General features: G+C 37.1%; 1 protein-coding gene across 6 annotated transcripts in view; it reads right to left on the bottom strand.

Annotated features, from left to right (window-relative positions):
• LOC106038647 (bifunctional heparan sulfate N-deacetylase/N-sulfotransferase 3) overlaps nucleotides 1-25,564 on the bottom strand; it is a 491,131-nt gene that overhangs the window by 36,753 nt on the left and 428,814 nt on the right. For 2 of the 6 annotated variants that reach the window (XR_010831310.1, XR_010831309.1), the window contains exons 13-23: nucleotides 24,665-24,772; nucleotides 18,574-18,756; nucleotides 16,509-16,605; nucleotides 15,575-15,698; nucleotides 12,719-12,893; nucleotides 10,889-11,059; nucleotides 7,109-7,218; nucleotides 4,862-4,964; nucleotides 4,094-4,204; nucleotides 1,018-1,145; nucleotides 175-271 (exon numbers count right to left, since the gene is read on the bottom strand). Coding sequence is in view for 2 of the 6 variants with exons in the window: in XM_066996478.1 (XP_066852579.1) it covers nucleotides 1,098-1,145; nucleotides 4,094-4,204; nucleotides 4,862-4,964; nucleotides 7,109-7,218; nucleotides 10,889-11,059; nucleotides 12,719-12,893; nucleotides 15,575-15,698; nucleotides 16,509-16,605; nucleotides 18,574-18,756; nucleotides 24,665-24,772 (1,230 nt within the window). In the remaining 4 variants the exon portion in view is untranslated. Of the gene's footprint in view, nucleotides 1-174; nucleotides 272-314; nucleotides 4,205-4,861; nucleotides 4,965-7,108; nucleotides 7,219-10,888; nucleotides 11,060-12,718; nucleotides 12,894-15,574; nucleotides 15,699-16,508; nucleotides 16,606-18,573; nucleotides 18,757-24,664; nucleotides 24,773-25,564 lie in introns of those variants that run through there. The other 4 variants (XR_010831311.1, XM_066996478.1, XR_010831312.1 and 1 more) reach the window with 4 other exon arrangements.

Raw genomic sequence — 25,564 nt, 5'->3', positions numbered from 1 at the left:
GTGAATCCCCAAGGCAAATAATTTGAATAAAGTCTGCTTGTTCTCTTAAAAATAGCCAAGCTCTGGAAATGTTTCTGTAGCACATTAGCAACTTCTGGCACAAGAAGTAAAAAAGTAAGAGAGTAGCAAAAGCAGTAAAACGAGCAGCTGCACAAAGCAGTAAGATTCACTCACAGAGAGAGTAAGCAATATTTTTCATTTGTGAAAACATTTCATGCTGCTCCCATGCTCCTGGGTTGTGTTGTAGCTCAGCATCAAGCTGCTAACAAACCTGGAAAAGGACAACTTTTATAAAAATCACCTCCACACATCAGTACATTTTCTTATCAGAGTTTATTGTTGCACTTCAGATATCATGCCACTATCAGAATAATATCTATTTTTTATTTAAAAAAATTGAGAAAAATGTTTCCAGCAATTTTCATTCAATGTGAATGACAAGAGTATTACATCTATAAACACTGAAATATCTAATTAATTTCTTCCTGAGGAAGTTTCACATCTTTAAGCAATGAAAAAGGATATTCTGTACAAGATAGTCTGCAAATCACTGAAACTAATTCTTTCTGCACAAGTAGAACTGGGAAGATATCAGTATTTCAGGAATGTTTGTTCAAATAGTTAAGTGAATTCATATCAGACTCCGTGTTTACACCCCCTAATGGTCACTTTCTACTCATACTCACACATTGATTTTTAATGGCACAGATATTTGAGGAAATCAAATTTCAGAATCGTATTTATGAAAATAAATGTGAAACTCACATAATCAAACATTTGTTAAAGGAACTGCTTGTGCAGTTATCAACCACGGGAACAAAAACCATAGCTGTGTTACCAACCACAGTAAAACACCTGACTTTGACTAGCAAGTATAAATTTGTTGTGATAAATCACTGTTTTTTAAAAGTTTTAATAATGATAGTTTATTTCTGAAAATCAAACACTGATTGTAGGGAAGTTGTAAACAGAGAGGCAAAGTTTGCCAGGTAAATTCATGTTGTATGACTTGCTTACTCAGCTGTACTCATATGCATCCTGTTATCTGGGGAGTAACACGTGTAGCTTGTCTGCATGCTTTGCTCAGACTTCATTCTTCACCAAGTTGACTGCACATTTAAAGTCATTCTGCTTTTTAAAGTTTCCTGTTAAATGTAAGAACATCTTTAAATAGAATAGTTCTGGAGGAAAATAGCATGGCTTCACATTGTCTTTGTATAAACCAGTAATAACCCAGTATGACAAACTCAGAACTGCAAAGACCACTAGCTGTTTGCCTTTACTTCTCTACTGCTCTGGAGCCGGAGCCTAGCCCACCTAGTCTACCAGCAGCTGCCCCTCCAGCACTTCTGGAGATGCTAATGCTTAGCAGCTGCATCTCAGTAGGAGCTCTGACTTAACACACATCCAGGATCATGCCCTTTTTGGATACACAGTTCCAGGGCCAAAAGGTCAAGTTACTTTGTTCACAGTATTGACCCAGGTGAAGTTAGCAGAGGAATCCACTGAAGATTTGCCCAGGAACTCATTAATTTTGTTTCAACCTTAGGAAGGTCACTAGGACGGTACAACAGCTCCTCCACCAGGGCTTGAGAGCCAACAAGGCACTTCTTGCCAGAGGACAACCTTTATGTGTGGCTGCCAAACCAAGCCTAGTCCACCCAAGGCACAGCTGTGCATGTGGGGCTTATTGTCCCAGTTCTGCTGGGGCCTTGGTTTCCCAGAGAAAGACAGAAATGGAGCTCCTGAAAACAAAGACTGAACTATGAAAGTGGCTGAAGCTCATTTCTCCAGCATGTAGGAAGCACTCAATTTGTGAAGATCTCAGGCATTTTATAATGCTCAAAGTTTTTCCAATTTTCTTCTATTATACATTTTCTTCTATTTTAAATGTTTGAGTGATGTTACATCAGGTTATATAAATGGTAAAATCAGTCATGCCAGGATGAAAAATCGAAGTATTTTCTCCAGTTAGTCAATTTACTTGTAACAAATCCATATAAATGCTTACAGAGCACATGAGCTGTCCATAGCATGCAGAGAATTTGCATTTACAGATATTCAGAATTCAGAGTGTTTCTTTTATCAAGTAAGAGTGTTTTAAGACAAGTCAGCTTTTGGGCCAAATCCGTATGACAGTGAATGTCTAAAATGAAATGTAAATTTTCATTCTCTCTAATAAATAATAAAGATGTTCATCTTAAAAATGTCTACTCTAATAGGTCCTCATCATTAATCATGCATATTCCCTTAGCAAAAATGTGCTGTGTAAAGAATATTGTTATATACAGCAAATTGGTCTAGAATTTTGCTTTACAGGCCTATCAAAACCAGCTATTACATACACAAAATCAATAAATAATAAAGTTTACCAGCTAGAGGTACAGTAAGGATCTCAACATCTGTTTTCTATTTAGGGAGTAACAGACTGCTTTTCATTCTATTACCTTGAAAGTTAAATTATGAGATTACATAAATGTAGTAAAACATCATTGAGACGTAGAAAGTTTTTCCACCATCTGATGCATGTTTTTATCTAGTCATCCCAAAACAAATTATGATAATAGTACAGATCTACTGTAAAAAGCATTGCATTTAGTATTGTAGCTATCTTTTGTATTCACTACCCCTTCATGTCTTTAGAAACATTCAGAGCCAAAGTTCAGTGGAGAAACAGTAAGGCCATACTCAGCTGAAATTTTCAACAATCTTCTTTCTCAACTTTTAAGTACTATTAATTTGAGTTTATCTCACGCTTAAACTGATATATTATGAGATGTGTTACTGAAATGTACCAAAAATGTGAGGCTGGATATTTGTGTTTTTTTCATGATTAGAGCCCAATTTTCTACCATGATTATACCAATTTTTTTTTTTGTTTGTTTGTTTTTCCTAAAGCTTATTTCTAAAATTTAATACCAAACTTGATTAAAATGTCTGGAAACAGAACCATTACTTTCATCTGGAAAACAGACAGATTTTTGCAGCTGACATAAACTGAAGGTCACTGCACGATGCTACAGTTTTGATCAGGCTGAGGGTTCTTGGAATACACACAGCATAGATTGAAGGCAAATAAATTAAGGAAAAATAGTGGTGCAAATTAAGGCAATCTAAGTATGGATCTGTTTCTGTTCTTTACCAGTTTTTCATTTGAGTGGCGACATTCCTGATTCACAGCAATGTACGTCCAGCGTGTTGTATCCGGATTTGGCTGCTCATAGAAGCCAGGAGTGAAGGCTGTTATTGCACTGCTTCAGTTTGGTTCACAATTGTTGAAGTGTAATACTGCTCAGAAGGATTTTACTGCATCATTCGTGCTTTACATAGCCAATTAAATTTCTGTTCAGACAGGCTACATTCTGTATTTTGCCACTGCAGTCAGTGCAAAATTAGGCAGTAATTATGGACAAAGGCCCTTATCGCATTATAAGGATTTGTTGTTACAGGCTATAATCATACGAAATGTATTTTTTTTTTCTTTTGCTACACTGCTTCTGCCTGTGGATTCCAGATTTTGCTCCATGTGTTTTGTTGCTGTGCACATCTAAATCGTGTATGATGGCTGTACTTCTCACCCTTATTAGTATATACTTCAGGTATTAGCAAGCTGATTCCAATGGCAGAAGTACACTTGGCATTTTATGCTACATTGAATTTTCTTATTTTATGCAAGACACAATAATCAAATACAAAGAAAAACTGTCAGCAGTTTAACAATGGACTACAAAACCTACCGGAGACACAATACTTTTAAACTGATATATAAAAATGTAAATATTTACTGTGAAATTGGACAGGTCATGTATCTCTGAAGCTTATACCAGCTGCAATTAACTTCCACATATGTGCACAGTAGTCCACAAGTCCACAGGCCCAGAAATGTTAATGAGAAAGATCTGGCCCACGCAAGGTCTAAGAAACACATGTATTTTCACAATCCACATGCCAGCATATGGAAATAATTTCTATCTTTTACTCTTATTTGCAGAGGTATATTTTACAAGATCTTCTGGTAGCTACTGGAGACTTTAAGTAGGATTACTGAAGTGTGGAAGAGATTTCAAAAAGCCTTTTTTCAATGCTATCTTACTTTCTGTAGTTCCTGTCTCAGCCACGATGGCAGAGGTTGTCCCAATTTGTGTAGGAGTTTTGACAGTTCCACATTGTGATCTCTGTAGTAGCTTGACAGAAAAGCCCTGCACTGATGGATATAAAAGCAGATATTTTTGTTTAATAAAATGCTGTACTGTAATTGCTGTGAATTCTTAGTTTTAAAGTTTCTCTTACCTGTGTCAAAACTTTACTTTCTCCTATGCAATTTATTTTTTTTTATATCTACTGCATACAAGTTTAAGCTCATCAATGAGCAGCTGAACTTTAACAGATAATTTCAAGAAACAAGAGGTGTCCATAACAAACACTGATGTCAAAGCAAAGGATCTGGTCTGCTCTCAGACAGACATGTAAATTAAGAATTGCTCTGCAGCTAGTACAGCTACTTTGAATTTACTGAAGTTTATTTTTCAAACAGGTGCCAAATTTCAAAATTAATTTTTATTTTTTTTTCCTTAAACAAAACAAAACAAAATAACCCCACCACCACCACCAAAAAAAAACCAAAACCAAAACACCACACCAAAAACCCAAACACAAACAACCACTTAAATTCTTCACATTTGATATAATGAACTAAAAAAAAGGTGCACTCCACAACTACCTTGAAGGCCTCATCTGTAGGGAAAGGTAGTCAAATAATTAATGGCTTTTGTCTTCTTTCTTTTCTTATAATTTTGCCTTTGTGGTGTCTCATTTATGGAGGCTAAATCCCTGTATAATGCCAATGAGTGTAATGGTTTACCTCAGAATCCATCGGAGGGTATTTTCTACCCTTGCTCTTTCCAAGACACTTGGTTTTTCCTTCTTCCAGAAGCTGACACCAGAAACCTTTATGTGAATCGAACCTGAAACAAGTATTTTGTACACTTTCAACGCAGAAATATAATAAAATAAGAGCTTAAGAGCTATTCTTAAGAGCTATTTTTTTGCTCCAGTAAATTGTCATTTCAGGAAAAAATGCATCAAACAAGTGGGGAAATGGAGAAGCTGAGGGGAGTTAACAGGAGCAAGTCATTAAGAACTGGCTGCAGACACAACACATGAAGTAAATAAAGAGAAGAAAAAGGAGAGAGGCAGGAGCCAACAGTGATCCTGGAAAGACTGCATCTTGCAGTGTAAAGGCTACGAGGTGCTGCAAGGAGGATGCATCTCTGAAGTTTATACTGAAGAAGATGGTACCTGCTAATGATACAATGAGGTGGTTATTAAGATTACTGTTGGGGAAGACAGATTTAGTGTGGGCAGATACTGGTATAATAACTGTAACAAGAATACGTATGTGCAGTCTATATATGTTAACATGTAGACTTTGGACACAAATTTTAGGCACATTTTAAGGATTACATCATGTCTTCCAAGAACACATTCTTAGTCTATGGAGAGTAGGCATGCAGAAAAAAAGGCAGGGCTTTTGCTTGCAACACAGACATAGGTAACATCTGTGTTCATTGTTTCAGACATATTATAGTTTGGAAGTCCAACAGGAAGCAACGTATTTACCAGACAGCTACACTGGGCTGAGCAATGGGTTTCATCTTTTCCCCTAGAGAGCTTTTGACAGCAAAGATGGAAAACACTTCTTCCAGCTGGACTTAGGTTGATTTCATCAGTACAGTGTAACCACCATGCACATTTTTTTCTTCTTAGTTATCTCTGCCCAAATTATAAAACATGAATCTTAAGATACTTAGCCTTCAGTTCACTTCCAAATCTTTCACTCCCATTCTGTAAATTTGGTATATTGGTATACCAATATATATAAAATATACACTATTGGCATGCCTTGCAGGCAGGACAGTACAAACCTAGATGGTACAAAACACTTCTAATTCTTTGGAGAAAGGATACACAAATCCAAGTGTTTTTTTGTTTCACATTGCTATACCGCAATCTCAAAATTATGAGTAAAAATAATTTGTATTATTTGTATCTCTTTTGTAAAAAGACATGTGAGAATGAAGTCATTTAAAGACAAATTAATTACTGGTGTTAGCAAGCTGGTAATAGCTGAGGAGACAAACTGGTATCAGTGCACTCTAATGGAAAAAGTTGCTTTATTTCTGTGAACATTACCTGGGTACAAAGGATGACATAAAGGAAAATGCATGCAATAGACTTAGATGCAGATGGGATTAATTCACAGTATCCAGGCCAAAGGCTTCAGTGTTAAAAAAAAACACAAAAACAAACAAACAAAAACAAACAAGCTACCACCACCATCACCAAAAACAAACCAAAAAGCCGAACAAATGAAATATGTTTTCAATAGAGTCAACTTCAGGGATTATTTGTCCCTTTATGTCTTTACAATGCACTTTACTATCTCATGGAAAATGAAAGTCTGTTTTGTTACCTGTGCCATAAAAGAGAATAGAATACAACTAAATGAAACCATTAAATAAATAAATGTCTAAGAAATGAAAACATTCTTTTCTGCGAGCTTCCAATAAGGACAGATAATAGACTCCTATTGAAAAGAGTAATCCTATCAATCTTACTTTAAGGGAAACCAAATCTAAGTGTCAGAATCCAAAGAATTTGTGTATGTGTGTATTTATGACATACAGAGTGGATGTTATATTCTTGACTGATACTGTTGAATCTTGCAGCTTATGTCCAAACCAGAAACTAAGTCTTCTTCCTTTCTCCTTATGCATGTCAGTATACCATGTTCCATTTGCTGATGGAAATAAAATTCCTTTTTATTCATCCAAAATTCACATGCAGTTCTCACTAAGCAATATTTATTTTGTCCATTTGTCAAATGTCTACTCCAGTAACAGACTCCACATTTAGTAACTTCAGTGTATGATTTACAGGAAATCTAACCCTGTATTGTGCTCTTTTCCAGACACCAATGAATACATCCTACTACACTCACATGAGGGGAGAAGTATGAGAGGCTTTATTTTGTAGTGACCTTACTTACAGACTAACTGGTATTTTAGGAACATATGAACAAGCAATAATGATGACAAAATTAACTCACGTTAGGGCTTCAGAGTAATTATAATGAGGAGAGACTCCCAGAAATTTCTGTACTTCATCCATTACGGTAGATGGATCAGTTCTTAGCTGCTGGCCATCAATAATTAGCAACTACAAAAAAATAAAATAAATGGAAGTTTAGTTTAAAATTCATTATGTTAAGTTTCAAACTGGAACTTCTACCTCTGTCAAAGTCATTCATTATATGGTGAGAAATGCCCTAGATAATTGGTCCAGTTTTATTTGTCATGATCATTAATGAGCAGGATAATGACATGTTAATTAAATCTGAAATGATATTAAATTGGAAGCTGTTGTGGCAAAAGAGAAATAGCAGTGAAGGACCTAGAAATATAAGAAACGTTGCAGGAAACTGAATGAGACTTGTCCAGAAAAGAAAAAAAAAAAAGCTATTAGTGTCTAAAGAAATAACCTATTAATTCTCACAGACACAGGAATATACAAATATATGTTACAGTCATGTTGAAAGGCTTGTCACTGGAAATGACCAAAAAGACAAAAAATAGTAGGTAGATGTTAAGTTAAATGCCTTACTTCTGTAACTATACAAGAATACAAAATATTATGAAAAACACTTGAGAATATGAACGAAGGTAAAGAAGACATCATGACAGGCATGTAGATACAGAATGTGCGACACATCTCTAAGAAAGCCAGGTGCTGGTAAGCGATTTCTTCTTTTTGTAACTGCTTGATCATATATGCACTCACACAAGTCTACTTCAGATAGGGCTACCCTTTTACCTGGACATGAATCTTCATGGAAATAAACACCATGTGAGGATTATATCAAATGTAGTATCATGCTTAAATGACCCACCGAAATGGATTAGGCAAGCATTCATTTCCTGTCATGGAAACAGCGGTACATTTTCAATCATGTTTTGGTGATGAAAAGGAGGGGGCAACAAATCTGCGGACGATTCAATGGTCTCATTCCGTATGCAGTGCTGAAGCTTGCTCTTTATGCAAGGACAGAGGCTATGATTTGCTTCCAGGATTGGATGAAGCTTATAAGGTTTGCAAGACTATAAGGTTTCAGAGCATAATCAAAAGGGAGAAAATGTCTTTTTTTTTGAAAGATCAGTCTTTGGAATTACTCATATGTGGATTTAGAGATGTGGATTAGTGAAGTATCAAGCTGTTCAGAAAGCAGTAGCTCATCCCAGAAGTCTTTCAAATCAGATGCATTATGACTGCTTGAGTCCAAAAATGAACCCGCTGTTTTACTAAGAAGTAAGCTCTGAAAGGCTTCGTAGCACAGCGGTCAAAAAGGATCCCAAGTGGGGAATATATCCATCCGAAAGAAAAAGAGTGAAATTTCTTCTTCAGTATTTAACAAACAAATAGGAATATCTGGGCCATCCCTGCTTCTGCCACCCAAAAAAAAAAGATGTGTAAGAAAAAGTTTTGCCAATGGAAATTGATTCTAATTCCTGACACTTTCAGGGAGCAGATAACAAAATACATTAGGGGAACTTTACCAATCCTTGTTGCAACTTCTACCACTTACCATATGCCTACTGACTTTGTAACAGCTATTAAGACTTCAACTCACACATGTAGAGACTCCACAATTTAGACAGCATTAAAAATTGTGTATATCTTTGGATACCCCAGGGAAGAGCCATTTTTGAGAACAAAGGCTCTATAAGGCTGTAATTCTACGCTGATCTGTTTTTAGGTCTAGCTTATGCAACTGTTTCATGCTTCAGCAGTTCTCTGAAATTGCTAACAAGTTTGGATATAACCTACCATACGCTGTTGCTTTTGCAATGCAAGTTAACTCCTAATACTTTAACAGAGAAAATATAAAGCTATCAGGGCTTGTTCTTCACCATCATTGTGGGAGGCAAAATCTGGCAAAACTCTGTCTGATGATGTGAACTGTTCAGTACTCATCGGTTACTTTGGAGAAAACCTAATGAAAATATGTTGTAGAAAATTTCATACAAGTATCATGATATGACAGTACTGTGTATCTCATGAATTCTGCAAGGCTGTCCCAAAAGAGAATATGTGAAGAATAACACCAACTAGAGGCTACAGAGCTTCTTTGGCACACTCTAGGAAAACTGAAGGTGTGGACTCCAGCCAAATTGTCTCAGCTAAGCAAGTCCGGGCTAAACAGAAGGTTCAGGCTGCAGCCAACCTCCCTCAGCTAAAGTTATCTTTAAATGTTGGGTGAGGAGTAGTGCCAGACACACTGTTAATGTCAGAAAAATCTATTCCAGAAATAAATCTATGAAGGAGATACTGATCATGTGATATTGTCTGCCTGTTTTTGTATAGCAGATGATGCTCAGGGCTTAGGATGTAAATCTCTTGAGGCCTGATTTTACACAGGGCCAGAAATAGACTAATAACTTGTATGTTGCATACCAGCAGAAGTTTACAGGGGAGATCCAATTTTCAGATTGCTTATGCTCTATCTGTACCAAAATCTCTGGGCCCATAAACAGACACCCTCTGAGACTCAAAGACACACAGAAAAACTGGCCTTAACACAAAGGATATGTCGAGGATTTTCAGGCTTGGCAATAGATACCAAATGTAGGTGATTAGGAGCACCAACAGTTACAGAAAAATCATTAGGCAAACTATGATTTCATCTAAAAAAATGGTGATGTCTGAGATGGCAAACACACTGATGTACACAAAAGCTTTATTTATATTGTTAACAAAAACAAATCAGAGGCAGCTCTTTGTTCTTGAGACTAAATGGCAGAAGCATGACTTGGATCCACATTGCTAAAACCTCTCACCCACAAAACCAAACTGGCTGTGTCCAGACTCCCTGATGGCAATGGTTCTTGTTATCCTTTGAGCCATGCTTTGGAACTGCTTGGGAAAATGCTTTTTGTTACGGGTCCAAACTGCCAGAAATGTGTTAAAAATCATGCACATGGATAGCAGTGGGCCAGTGTGTGAACTTTTGCAAGGTACAGGTTTATTCATTACTATAATCATAGCCTAAGGAGGGTGACACAGTGGCAGTGCGTGAAAGAACCAAGGACTGGGTGAAGACACTGATGCATTTAAAGACTGAAGTGTTACAGCTTCACTAGATCACATCCATTTTCATCTGTTATTCCTTATTTTAGATGGAAAAAATATTGTGTATATCCCAAAGTCTTCAGGCGCCAAATCTCTTCTGAAGAGAGATTTTCCCCCTTCCCTCCCACATACAGAGGGGAATATTCCAGCTTACATCTCTTGATAGTAGATGAGACTTGTTACCGTTCAGAGAGGACAGAAATATTATTGAGCAGCATCTCATTATTTTCCATCTTTTTTTTTTTTCTTTTGTGAAGCTTGATGGAATATCTGGTACTAAAAAGACCACAAAGCACTGCATGCCTAGTTCTCTTTTCCTCAACATTACAGACAAAGAATCAGACATACAGTGATGAAAGCATGAGCAAATTAAAAGAAAAAAAGAAAAAAAGAAAAAGCTGTAAGTTAAAGGCAGTTCAGGGTACAAGAGCATTCAATGAGCACCAGTGAAGTTTCTTGAACTTCCAGATCACTCTGATCTGTTTTGCAGAAGAAGTTCCCAGCTGCATGGTGCTAATATCCATAGCAATGTCAGGTCAACTAATCAGAACATAGCTATGAATAATCAATGTCTTAAAGCATGTTAGAGTGTACCTAGGATAACCCCTGAGGATCAGCACTCATTAGGCAAGACTATTACTAAGGTAATCTTTCAGGATATTATATATGTAAGTTTAGGATGTCAAGTTACAGTTTTATTCACCTGATAAGGTGGGAAGTAAGTTAGCCATCTTTCAATATGTGTAGCGTACCATCCAGGTGCTAGGCATCTCTTTTGGAGAGCTCTAAGCTCAGAAGGGGCTCGAGGTCCAGCTGTGATCACCTGATAGAAACTGAATTTTAGAGCTGCAGGATCTTCATGTGATCGTTGATGCTGTAAAACAGGTTACATTGCTGAGTTTTACAGACCACAAAAGTTGTGAAAATAAGAAAAAACTGGTCAGTCTTACTGATCTTGCCATGCATGATTATTCACAATAGAAGTTGCTTTAGGTTACTTTAGGTTAAGAAGTCCTCATCTGTATTCATTTGTTGAAAATGCTGGGATAAACACTGCTAATGTTGTTTGTACCAAAAGAAATTAGAAGATAGACTAATGCTAGCAATAACAAAATAGAATGCATAAATATTTATTTTTTAATAAACTGAGTGGCAGATTTTGTACAAATGAATCTAGCATAACTTACAAAAATACCATGAAGCTCTGTTTCTAGTAGTTTCATATTTTATTTTTTCCAGCTTAAACAAGGCAAATACTCAGAAAGGAAAATTTGAACATTGGTATTTATGAGGACCATTAGATAACTCAGGTCAGAAGAGCTCTCAGTAGGTTTCTAAGTCAAGCCTGCTATTCAAAGCAGGGCCAAACTGGATTTATGGCTTTCATTTCTCCTCATCATAACAATAACACAAAATATGTCATAAAACTTTTTTGTATTTGCATTTTATCCAATTTCATGTGGACCAGAAGAATAAAAATAGCTTAATCTAAGTCAAAACTATTAACTAGGATTAGGACCGGAGAAGTAGAAATCTATTCTGAACATAGCTTACTATCTGTGCTTTGAATATCTTATAGCAAGGTAACTGGTACCTAGCTTTTAATTGTATGCAATTGTTATACTGTTGAAATACTAGGTATGAACGACTGCACTGTGTAAAGGATTTCATCATCTTTTTATATGGATTTTATGGTATTTTATTATTGTTGCTGTTACTAAAATATCTTTTAAAAATATTTTAAAAAGAAGCATCGGTACCACAATCTGCCCCGATTCTTCAAAATGCATTCACTAGAGAGCCGTGCTTTGTATTAAACTAACCTTCAATCATCCCTTTTAATTTTATGCTATGTTCTCAACTCCACTAAATATTTACTATTGCTTTGAATAAATGTTGCAAATTACGTATGGGGAACCTATTTATTTTCATGGTTTGCAGAATACTCCTTCAGCATTAACATAGTTTCTTCTAATATTATAACAACAACAACACAAAGGAATTCCAATGCTTTAGTGCTATGAAACATTAAGGTATAAGTACTGCAGTAAAAAAGCACTCAGTGCCAATGGTGCATTTAAGATGGAAGTTCTACCTTTAATTGCAGTTCAGCTATTATTTCTGCACCTGTTTTTATTTTAACTAGGTGTGTGCAAAACAACAAGATCATGGACACATACAAACCCTATATTTTGAACATGAACCAGGCCAATGTTTGTATAAACTAATTTATCTATGCGCTGATTACATACATTAATCAAGCGAGCAAGCATTTTGATATGCTAACATTAGCAAGACTTTCAAAAATGTGCTTTCTGGTATTTTAACCTTTAAAAGATTTTTCAGATTTACATGGACAGATACAGTCTATGGTTAATGATACGTGGAGCACCAACTGACCAATAAAAGCTTGTATTGTCCAAGCCCTTTATATATATATATACAGACTGAAAGAACATAGAGAGTAGATTCAAGGTGGAAACCTGACTTATTTATCTGACTTGTGACTGCCTGTGTTCCTCAAAATGCGTACCTGATACCAGGAATATGCCCGGTCAGATGGGTCAATGAGGATGGTGATGATCTTGGCCTTGGGGACGAGGGAAGCAGCTCGTTTAGGAGCTTCCTCAGAATGAAAATAGTTAGCACTTTTCTCAAAGAGGAAGTCAGTGGTGATATTGGAAGGAGTAGGGAAGAAATCCATGTACCTAGGAAAGCAACATTGTTCTCAGAATTACTTGAAAGCCACAGAAAGGCTGACAAATCTGTTAAGTACATTTTATTCTGCAATAATCAATAAAAATAATAGCCTAATTGGTAAATAAAAGCAACAAGAAGTTTACATTGTATTTTTGATCATATTTTACTTGGTACTAGCTTTGTTCTTTTCACTACATATAACTAGACATTGCAGCTATTTTTCGTAGGTGGAAGAAAACATGATATTCAGGTATCTTTTTACGATTAGAGAATTCTAACTCTGGTCAGAAGGAACTCTGACCAATCAATGTTAAAAGTAAAAAAAGAGTTTTCCAAATTTGGTCCTTTGCAGACACCAATTATTGTGAAATATTGTAAGAAAAAGATATTCAGTATCAGAACTGCTTTTGCTAAAAAGCAGAAAATAGCTTGTTTATATGGGGTAGATGCACCAATAAAAAACCACCACAGCTTCAGCAGGTGAAACATTTCTAAGCAGTGACAGCATCCTCCTATTATTGTTCTATGAATGGAAACATGGGTTGAATTCCTTTCAGTTTTCTTTGCGAGCTTTCCTCATCCATTACAAAATTTCAATTAATGTCCAATAATCTCATATGTCACATACAGACTTCTTTATTCCTAGCCCTCAGACTACTTCTGATTATCGTTGTGGAGAAAGAAGAAACGGGAAACGTTGGTCTTCTTGATTTTTCAGTTAAACCTTTTATCAATAAAATAAAGGGCATTTAAAACAATCTCTTCTGACAGTCATGCTTAAGTACTGAAATTTCTTCCAGTGCTCAGACCTTGTTCTATTCATAGGACTGAACTACTTTCAATATAAATGACATGCTCTTGTTGTCTTTGAAATTGTAACCATTGCAGGCACAGCCAGAAGACTTGAGAGGTTGGAACTGACTGATGCACATGCAGTTTTCCTTAGGGGACACACATCATTAGCATACAGGCACTGATTACAAGGTATTTAGAGAAAAGGAAGGAAGCTACAGTGGTTTAAAGAAACTGAACTTTGTGACATCTGGTTCTGAGAAGCTAATTCTTACAGAAAATTTATTAAACTCTAACGTTAAAGCTGCGAAGGTTTTAGAGAACTGCTGTTTGTGACTACTCTTGCTTTGAATGAATCCTAGCCAATTCATGGACTAATGAGGAGAGACCATATACTTAATTAACACTAGACTGAAGGTCTGAGAGATCTGTCTGGCAGACAGCATACAAACCTAAGAGTTAAACAACTGCATCAAAAGGTAGCTTGGAATGTCGAAGACTTACCTGTGAGAACCTGCCAGAGGTGACTGGGGCAGGCAGCACAGATAGACAATAGCCAAATGGATGCTCTGGAGTGAGACCTGACAAAATGATGTACCTGGTCTATAAAGTTTACCACTGGGAGCCTTACGCACCAGTGCTGTGTTAAGATGAAGGTAATCTGGCACATGTCTAGCAGACAAACTGTATCTGCATGTTAGGGAAGTGGTTAAGGCAGGAGGAATGAGAGAAGCAGCAAAGCGATCTTCCTGCCACATGAAAATGATGATTTTGTAGAACTGGCTCACTGAACTTAATCTGTCACCATCAGCATAGATCCACTATGCCTTGTTTGCATGTCATCTTCCCTGACTTCAGAAAGCTTAACAGCAAAGATTGAGCTCTTTAATTTCCAGTCATTCAGCCAGAGTCTCTCAGTTGGTATTAACTGGATGACTCACCACGCTTTGTGTAAGAAACTGCTGAAACAATTATAACTCTGTAAAAACTAAGTGACTTAAAAAGAAATTGGATCTGACATATCTACACTACGACCATACAACCGTGTTCACCCTGCTAATTTTATGGATGAATACGAAGTCAAAGGCAATAAAACTATTTTCCCTCAGACTGGGGAAAAAAAGAAACAAGACAAAACATCAATAATCTTCTAATGGTGCTCCTCAGCCACTACTGGATGTTACTGTCTTTCATCTTGCAGTGTTTTATAATGAAGCACTTTCTGAAGGCAAGAGAAATCAAGAATGACCTTCTGGGTGTAGATACATCTGGTGATTCCCTGGTAGCCACAGTGAACATGGCAGCAGTGAAACATAGTCCTTTTTAGCACTACTTACCTACCCTACTGAGCCATTAACATTCTGCTAATTACTACATCTTTGAAAAACATTTTGAGAGTCTCTCCTTCTTCCCGCTTTACCTGATTGCTATTCCTAAATTGTAGGTAAAGGAAAAATTGCATCTCTGATCTATTTCCTTTTTTTTTTTTTTGTAAGAAGTGAGATTTCTAATAGGAACATATTTTTTTGCGTCCATATATATTCAACTAACAACAGTCACTGTCCCAACTTCAGAGGCATATGTAGTAAGGAATAAGTTACCTGTCATAGAAATATATTACAATTTACCTTTAAAGACTTGGAGAATTAAGAAATTAATGTTTTTACTCTTTCTGCATATATTAATACTTGGATATTTACAAGAAAGCCTCACAAAAATTACTGCACTTATGATATGCACTATGACTGTTATTCACTTGAATTTACTTATTTTAGAAGGACACTGAAGGTTATTTTTTTTATCTATGTATAAACAGTTAACATTACCAACAGCAATGCCATTTTTTTATTGTTCACAATATATAAACTTTTATATTTATACTAATAACCCATCTTACCAATCAATCCCCCTGTGGTAGTTATTTCTATTAAAGAACTGTACCTCCTCAAAGGTTTTTGGGCTGGGGGAGTTACTAATGATGGAAGGATGCATGATCAGGAACAAATACAAGGCTGTGGTACCTGCAGATGGGATAAAAATCCAAGATTAAAATACACATGCACAAACATATTTTATGGGTCATACCCTCAGGTGGACTAAACTGACTTTATTCCTTTTCACATCAGCGAAGGGATGTTGATTTACGTCACCTATGAAGCTGTATCTTCTATGCTTTTAAATCCAAGGGATTTAAAGAACTCTAAATAGGTAACAGAGAAACTAGAGTGCCCATGCCATTTTTCATGCTTTTAAAAACTGCTTTAAAAATTATTTTTCATGAGATTGTTACAAAAATAATTTAAAAGGTGAAGACGAAAGGAAACAGATAAACAATTTCATAATTACAGAGAAGAAAATTAACCATGAAGTTATTTCATGAACTATTGTAACCTTGCAATTCAAACTGTCCATTAGGAACATCTTCACATAAAGTAAATTCCAAGAAATAACAAGTTTCTGTAAAAAAGACACTTGCAGCACAGACAGAAACTTGCAGTTAAGAATCTACATGATTGGAAAAATGTCTGTCTTTCTCTCCCTCACCTTTGACAAGATCTTGTCAATCTTGTTGACTTAGCACTATTACTCATTTTGAAATAAAGCTCACAAAAATCTGATGCGCACCAGAACACTGCAAATGTTTATGTAAAAATGTATATGGTCTTTTGTTGTAACTTATATTATTAAACTGTATTTGGATGCCTGAAAATAAAAATACTGTTAGATGACCAAGATCTATACAGAGCACCCTGAGAAAAACCTGATTAATTGGTCTAGTTACTTCAACTTACACATAGCCTACCTATCTTGATGAAATAATAAACTCTCACCAGTTTTCTGTGGTCCTACAACCAAGAATTTTGGTAATCGATCACAAGTTTTTTCTTTAGACCAGATATCTCTGTGCCGTTTGTCATCACAGGGATTCTAAAATGGAGAACAACAACTACTAAGAATTTTATTGATAATCATACCTGACATGGTTCTTAAATTCTGTTTACGTAAATTAACAATTTGTCATCAATATCCAAATATTCTTACCATAAACTACTATTTTCCCTTATGATAGAAAACCATGTTATGTATGAAAGAACTATTTCAATAATTTATTTTTGTGGGAATAGACAATTTCAGACGAGTATGCAGCAGAAACACAGCTTTCATTTTAACTCATTCCTATATATAGTTGACCAAGCTACTCAACAGACCCTGGGACAAGATCATTTCTCGAACGAATGTCAGTAAATTTAACAGAATTATGCCAAAGACAGATCTGATTCAACATATGGTAGATTTGGGAATAATTCAAAATCAATCAATTACATAGAGATTAAGAAGACTTAAAATTGCTAATGAAATCTCTAATTACTTTTTCTTTTACATTATTTTAACGGGTATCACTTTATATATACCGCAGTTTTAAAACTAAAATGGTGAATTAATTATAGTAGAAGGATTTCCATTCACATATACATCTTCTGATCCCCCAGTACAAATCAGTACAGACTACTGAGTTCACAGTGAGTCCTGATGTAACAGGTTTTTTTCACGTGTTGCTTTACATCTGAGTCAGTTTAAATTTGTTTTACAAATGCTACTTGCATACAAATTTTGACACTGCTCTTTGGCAGTACTTTGCTGAGATGAAGGGAATTACCAATCTTCTAACTGTGAAGAACTGTGTGTTTATGTGAGTTATAGACAAAAAACACCACTTTCAGTAGATGTTAGTCATTGTTACTCAAAAATGTCTGCATTATATTATACTAATTACTCAAGTTCTTTGGCTACAGGCTAATTTCCATTTTTCAAATTCATGTTCTCTTAACATTATGCAAAGTTCTCAACATATCTTCCGCTAGTTCAATGCTTTATTCAGGAGCAGCACGAATTTCAAGCTGTAAATTTAAGGCCAAATTTGCAATCTCATATTCAGATTCTTACTAAATTGGCAATGCAATATCTGATGCTTGAAAACATTTGAAAAAACAAGCTTAAATTCATTCTAAGGTTTTGATTTAGTAAAGCTTGCTCTCTAGAATATTTTGAGTCACCTCACAAATACGATTATTCAGGATATACAATATCCAGGCAAGGTTACAGGTATCTATAATACTGAGGCATTCCACTGAACTGTCACCGAGTGGCTGCAAACAGAGCATCACAACAGTCACTGGTTCCTGCAGTGGTTTCTCTTTAGGGACTGTGTTCTTATCACTGGGTCACTGGCTGAAGAAGTGTCAGCTGCAAGGTAGTGCAGGCTTCAGCCATAGCTTATCTTCAGATTCCTGACATATTGAATTTGCTCACTTAGGAGAGTGGCTTAATCAAACAGCAGAGTTGACAATATCAATGTACTACTACGTGCTGGTCAAGTTCTTGCCTGGACACTTACCCTTTTGTGAGTAACTTTCTACTCTAATCTACTTCTGCTTGGTGAGTCGATTTTAGTATTAAGGTACCAATGGTCTTAGTGCTGTTTGCTCTTTTTGGATTCCCTCTTCTCTTCACACACTTGTTTCACAATAAAGTTTGCCTTTAATGGCCAATTGTTAAAACATGCATATACACCTCTCTTTCAAATGCTTCAGTCTTGTTAGCTTAAAAAGGAGAAGACGAGAACTAACACCAAATGCCTTTCCTTCATTTCCCACAATTCTAAAAATAAGTAAAGACATAAATAAAACAAATTAATTTTTACTATACATGGTAGTACGTATTAATTTTGCAGTCTGTGGAGATTAAAGTAATAGCAAGCCAAGCATTTGCTTGAATTGAAACTCAGTAGCAAATCTGAAAATATTACTTTACAAGAAACTGAAACAAAGAACTTCACAAAAAACACCATCAAGACCATTTTTTTTTCCTGATCTCCTTATCAGCAAGCCTGCCTACCTGCCAGAGAGGGTCCTTTTGCTCAGGGAATAGTTCAAAATACTTGTGAGCCAGCTGCACCGGAGGAAGAGTTTGCAGTTTCAGGTTTGTCCACGTATGAACAAAGTTGGCCAGATTCACAAAGGTGTACAACCCCAGGCGATCGTTGCCGTAATTAGACAAATGTGTCATGAAGATGCTAATCTTTAAAAAAAAAAAACAAAAAAAACACAAAATAAAGTATACATTGACTCTTTGCGTCACTAGATGGCAGTGTAACCATAGATAATATAAATCCGATTTGCATTTTGCTCTGCTTTAGACCTGCAGGACTTTGACCACATCCGTGCAGATTTTACTCTCCCTCCTCTTCATTGAATTACATCCTCCTTCTCAAGTCAACTCAGTGGAATCACTGAAGAAAACTGTGGAATAGGTACCAGGAGCTCTGTGTGAACTAGGATATGCCATCCAACCCTGGGGTTGTATAATATTTACATAATCTTTACATAAATTCACTTAATGGAGAATACAGCAAAAGCAGTACCTGCAGTTTCACTTCAAGTGAAATACATATGCAACAGGGAACAGAAATTAATATTAGAAATGTAAGTCTGTTTTAGCAGAAGAGCAAAGAAGTCAGAGACCAAAAGGAGAGCTGACCTCTATTACAGCGATTTAAATCTTGCTGGTCCAGCTGTAAATTTCATAGGATATGTAACTCATTGCTTCCACAGAGCTACTCCTCAAGAACTGGGCAGGTAGTTAAATCACGTGCAGAAACAAAAAGTCTGAAGCATGACTTTTAAACAATAGTTCATAAAATATTCCACACACTCACATACACACAGAGCTCCCTATCCTGTCAATTGCAAGGCTGCATGCATTTTGCTCTTATCTCACTGTGAAATTGTGACGCAAATAAACCCTCCCTGCTACATCGCTAGGTCCAAACGCACTCCCTCACTCCACCTGGAAGCAGTGCTTGCCATCACGGTTTCCTTCCAGGAGAGAAACACGACTTGGATGCACATCAACCGTTGTGCTGAGCAGAGCAGCAGTACCCAGCCTGTCAGGATGCTCTCTCAGGGGCTGGGGAAGGACTGAAGACTGAAACCTCTGATTTGGAAAATGATCTATTTTAAGAGTAATTTTTACTGATGAAACAGTCTGTTCTTACATTGACATCTGACATCTGTGAACTCCTGCTTCTCTAGCAGGGATTTTTTATATATATATATATTTTTAATAGGAGAGCTCTCCCATGACAAATTCTCCATACTCGTTTCTATTAAAACATTAGAAACAGGGCTCTTCTTATAAATAAATCTGCCAATGCCATTAATGGGTAATTTCTATTTCAAGTGCAACTTGAAGTAAACCACTTGAAAAAGACCTATCACGACCAGAACTCTGAAGTCAGCTCAGGAACTGAAATTAATTTTGTAAAGGAATTCCAGCCTTCAATTTAACAAGGAAAAAGAAAGATGAAAAATGTGGATCCACAGCTTAATCCTTTTGTTTTAGAGTATTTAAAACACTGGCTTCTTACGATAGTAAACTTTCAAAGCTTTTGAATTTCTTTCCTTGAACACCTCACTATAACACTACGCATTACTTGCAGTGAATGAACACATTATGTTACAGGAAATATGTTTCATTAATAGTGTCATTTGGTGACACCTCTTTGGCCTACAAAGTAAACGGAGGGCTTCATTTTGTCACTCAGGTAAAATAAGGAGATACACATCGATTAATCATTAGGGTACAATCTTTCATCTCAGATAAGAGCAAGATTTCTTTTTAAATACTCCCCTTAGGCAACCAACAGCAAGCATTTTGCTAAATCTATAACATTTCCAAGTTTCCTTTTTTCACTTCTGTTCTCCAGGCACGAACACCCCAGCCACAGGACTGTGTCATTCTCAACAAAGATACAATCAGAGTGTTTCCATAAAAAAGGTTAACTTGCTTTCTTGACAACCCCTTTCTTTCCCACACATGGGCTGACCTCTGACATTTCTAATGTCAGTTCACCTTCTGGCAACTCCTTACCTGCCAACTTCAGCACTGCACTGGAAGAAAAAAAGAAGAGAATTTGAAGAGATTGCTAGCTCAGGGAAAATATATAGTATTTTTTCCCTGAGGGGAATATCATTGTAATTTGAAGAATGTGAGAGTGGAGGCTAAAAAATTGCTTGGCTACATCATCATAAATCATTTCCAGCATATGGAACTGTGTCAATGAAGGGCAGAAATATCAGAGATCTTAGTTCCATTTTACAGTCTTTTTTTTACATCAGATACTTTATGGATAATTATTTACAACAGCAACAAAAGGATGAACAAATGCTCTTTTAGAGCACTTTTAACTATACCTTGTAAAGAAATCTATATTTACTGTTACCAAATGTATGACCTAATCTATAACTTTGCATGGCAGAAAAGGTCTGCGTTACTTATATAGCATCAAAAATGTTGCAGATCAGCTAAGATTACCTTCCAATAAAGTTTGAGCAGAAGTTTTTCCCCTCCTGTTGCTACTGTGCAAGCAAATTCCTAGGACAATCACTGCCACTACCACTGGGCCGAATTAGCAAACAACAATCCTGTGTTTCATAAAACAAGAAAATATTGCTGATCCAGGGCCTAATTCACCCAGTCTGACCTGAGAACTGCTGACTTTTGCTCTCTTTATTGGCTAATCTACCAGCCTGTAAAACCAACAGGAGCACGATGCTGTAATGGCCGTATTTACATTTTCCCGAGAACAACCCTGGAACAGTTGGCACACGGGGGACTCCCACGGGAGGTGCGTCACAGCCTACGATGCCAACTTGCCAGGCACTCGCTGCTGCTCCAGGGGCATTCCTGAGGGCCTGGTGACAACAGTTACACAGCCATGGCATCAGGGAGATGCCTAAGCTCACCCTCCCATTTCCCTGGCTACAGCAGAAAATGCCAGCCAAGCACCATCTGGATGGTTTTCAGCTTGGTGTGAGCCCAACTGCAGGGATGGTGAGTTGCTAGCTACCTCCCTGCTTTCCCACCAACCTGTGCAGAAGAGTATTTAGCAATTTGTAGGGCAGAACAGATGATGGGAACCGATGCAATTGTTTTTCCATTCACAGGTGTGCAGTTTCATACCTAGGCAAAACATAGTCATTATTTTTTTGCCTTCTGTTTGAGCCATGACGCGTTGTTTCGTTCCATCATACCAGACTCCAAGTTTTATTCAAACAAGTCCTAACTAATGAGGATGATTACTTTTCCATCCCAGCTAATAACTACCATACTATGCTATTAAAGATTTATTCTCTTAAAACTACAGATCAGGAGATATAAAAAGAATCCTTTGTGGGCATCTCAGAAGGCTATATATAGTAAAAAAATATTTGTTCAATAATCTTGCACCTTTGGGCAATGCCATGTAATATAAATAGAGCTTCATATATTTCTTTACTCCTTCTTCAAAAGGGAAGCAGCTGTGAATGGATTTCTATTTATTCTAACAAGCATTCTAGCCTCTCTCTCAGCTAAAAAGAGCCTATTTGATTTTATTATTTTTAGCCCTCTTTTAAAACCATTTCTTCCAGGGCATCTCAGCATTTTCTTTATCCAAGTGCAAGAAGGATCACCCTTTTTAGCTCTTCCTCATAAACAAACTATCATCTTAGTTGCACTTCAGTACACACTCTCCACGGGATTTAATGTCTTTCATGAGGGGACTGAAATGGAATGCAGACAATATTTAAAATGATAGCTTGGGACTAAACCTGGCCTCCGGGCAGCAGCTCCTTTCTCACTCCCACCTGTCTTTCCTTCCATCTTCAGCTCGGAGTAGCAGAGGTGCTTCCCTGTACTCTGCCTTCCCACAGAGCCTTGCAGGCAGCTGTAGCCTCAGCTCCTTTCAGCTGCTTCTCGGCACTTCTGTATTCCTTCTTCTCCAGAACAAAAAGGCATTTTTGTTTTGCTCTCCTTCCCATTACTAACCTTGATGATATTTGGGATTCTGACTACTACCGCAGAGATGCAGGGAAATGAGGACAAGCATTCAGGAGAAACAGCTTTTATCTTTTTAAATACTCATTTTGTACTGCATATTTTCTTACTACAACAATATTTCCCAATTAGAGGCAACAGCTTCTAGGTCAACAAATTGCAGTGAAGACTGAGATTGAGTTGCTGTTATTAAATCACATGTATCAGGGAAAGATGAACTGGCATGATCTCATTTAAGTGTCAAGAACTGAGAAAATAACACAAGCTTGACAAAAAATTTACACAAAATGAAGAAAAAGAAAAAACAAACCACCTGCAACAAGTTACCCAGCTTCTAGAGATGGCTGTTATTGCAGCAAGGTGGATATTCTAATAAATATCAATCATCACAAAATCAGTATTATTAGGACGCAACATCTGTTAAAAATCACACAGCAAGGACATTACTAACTAAGCTCCTACAGTTTTGACAACAGCGGTTTTCCTGACAAAAACAGAGGAGCCCACCTCCCAAGGGAATTACGTTATCCCTTCATCCCCAAATGTGAGAAGCTGCTCCTATGGCTGCAGGTTTGTGGCATGTTTGTGTCCAAGGCTTTCTCACGTGGAAGCAAGGGGACTCTACTTCTGAACAGACGGGGATAAGACGACCCATTCAAAGACAGTGGGAAATACTTTTGTAAGTTCCTGTAAAGGTCGGGAAGGGTGAATTATGAAGCCCCTCTACATGGGATATAAATGATTGATGGTGAGCAAGACTAGCTGCTCCTATGGAAAGCAGCGGCATGTCCAGCATGCTCTGTGTTGGGCAACCTGAGAATATTCCCATTCCTTTCCATTTCTCCAGATAAGCAAAATTTACTTTGCCTCATATTCAAACTCCATTTTATACAACTCTTTTGAAGATGAATAGGTTTCACTTACACCTCACTACTATTTTTCATACTCCTTATCTGTTTATGCTTTCTTAATGGTGCACCTCAACACAAGGACTTATTACTTTGGTTTCAGTAGCAGTAATAATGAAGGAAAAAAATGGTTATGTCTACAGCAGAGTAAAACAAATTTAAGCACAAAAGCCTGGAGAACAGTAGCCCACTAGGTGAGTGGTCTCCATACTTCTTTGGAAGTGCACATATATCAGTGTTTACTTATTTATAAATTACATACATCTACTGAAGTTCTATTATATTCTTCCCACATCCCAGTGGATTATCTTGGGTACCCTCTGGGGTGCACATACCCCCCTTTGGAGACCACTGCACTAAGCAGTCAGGATCTGACTGTGACACAAGATTACACAGCAGACAGAAGACTCTCCTGTTGGTGATTAGCTGTTCCCTCTTTGGCTAGCATTTGGAAAGTGAAGGGATGACAGAGACTGCCAGTGACATTGGCCTTGAAAACCAGATTTATTATTATTTTGACATTTTGAATCTGGAACTAGAAGGAGTTGGTAAAAGAAAAAGCTGGTAATCATTTCTCACAGAGTGGGCAATTTTTTTTTTTTTTTGCCATATACATATCTATTGCAGGCAATTTCACTTCAACTAATTCATATTTTCATACTATTAAAGCAGTCATCAAGGTATTTTTGTCATGGGCATGGTGTCATCTTCCAATCTGTGCAACAACATTGTAAGGCAGCACCAAGGTCTTCCAATGAAGTTAAGCACAACATCTTAAAATGAAGTAAAATTATGATTGACAATTAATTAGGTGACCTCTGCTAGGCACAAGAAGCAGATGCACTACCAATTTAGTATATTGCTGTTATTTTAGCTACTGAACAAATGTTTACAGGCCACAAGAGTAAGCCTAAGTCTCAGAACACCTATATTCCAATTAATTTGGCATTGTGTACACTCTGTTTGCAGTTCTGATATTGCCTCCATATTACTCAGAAGAATTTTGTTTCAGGTATTCAGAGACTCGGTAACAGCTGTTTTTGCTCCACTAGACTCACAAAGTGATAGAATAATGAATTAGATTGCAGCCTATGCTGGAATATATATTTTTAATAGGTTGAACCATATTCCTCTAAGACCTGTATGCTACCAGAAAAGCTGTGTTCAATGCCACAACACAAAGATTCCAGCTTGCAACTCACCTCTTTGTTCCTGGGCTGTACTGCTAGTTTCAGAGCTACCACGGATCTGCCCACTTGCAGAGACAGCAGGGCAACTAGCTGAATTCGATTGGCATAGCAGCGTCTTCTCTATAAATATGACAGTGCCGGGGAAGATTTATAAGATCAAACAAAATTACATATTTTGCATAGTTCTGAATTATTAGTCTGACCGTCAGGAAACCTGAGTTTATTTTCAGCTTTGGTACAAGGTGTTGTTTTGTGTCTTTTTTTTGGCATTCTCCAAAAATTGCTTACTATGCTTGTGACTCAATATCCTAGCTGGTAATAGTGTCTTATTTACGAGCCTGTCCAAGAGACTTGCTTCACTAAAGGTTGTAAAACACTTCTATAGGATTTCCCATTTGAGAATTCTGAAGACAGACAAAGCTTTATTTAAATGCATTTGCTGTACACTGCTACATGGAATCACCTCTAGATAGCTTGTCTGTTCCTTGGACTTTCCATGCTACCTGCTCATTTATTTGTTTCTACATTCTCTCTATTCCATCCAAAAAATACCAGATTCTGGCTTTTTTTGGATGGGTTTTGAAGAACAGAAAGGCCAAGAATATTAGTACTTTGCAGTCAACCAGATGCCAGGCATAACTGACTTCCCTTCCCTCCCCAGCTCATGGCAACTCCCTGAACTCTTGTTGGAGTTCCCATGCGTTCCTGAAACAGGCAGGAGTGAATGAGAAAGAGATGAAATTCTTGCCTTCCTCACTCACCTGTGACGTGGGATGAGCCTGTTGAGCGGCAGCAGCCTGCAGGAGAGGTCAGGCTACACTCCTGATAGGGCTGTGGTAGGAAGGCTACAACGACCCCAGCACATCGGGGCTCAGGGAGGTACTTGCCCATCAGAGTGCTTCTCAACACATT

Source organism: Anser cygnoides, chromosome 4 (assembly GCF_040182565.1).
Source record: "Anser cygnoides isolate HZ-2024a breed goose chromosome 4, Taihu_goose_T2T_genome, whole genome shotgun sequence".
NCBI classification, from domain to species: Eukaryota; Metazoa; Chordata; class Aves; order Anseriformes; family Anatidae; genus Anser; species Anser cygnoides.
The sequence above is the reverse complement of the archived record's forward strand: the minus strand, read 5'-3'. Positions and strand labels throughout refer to the sequence as shown.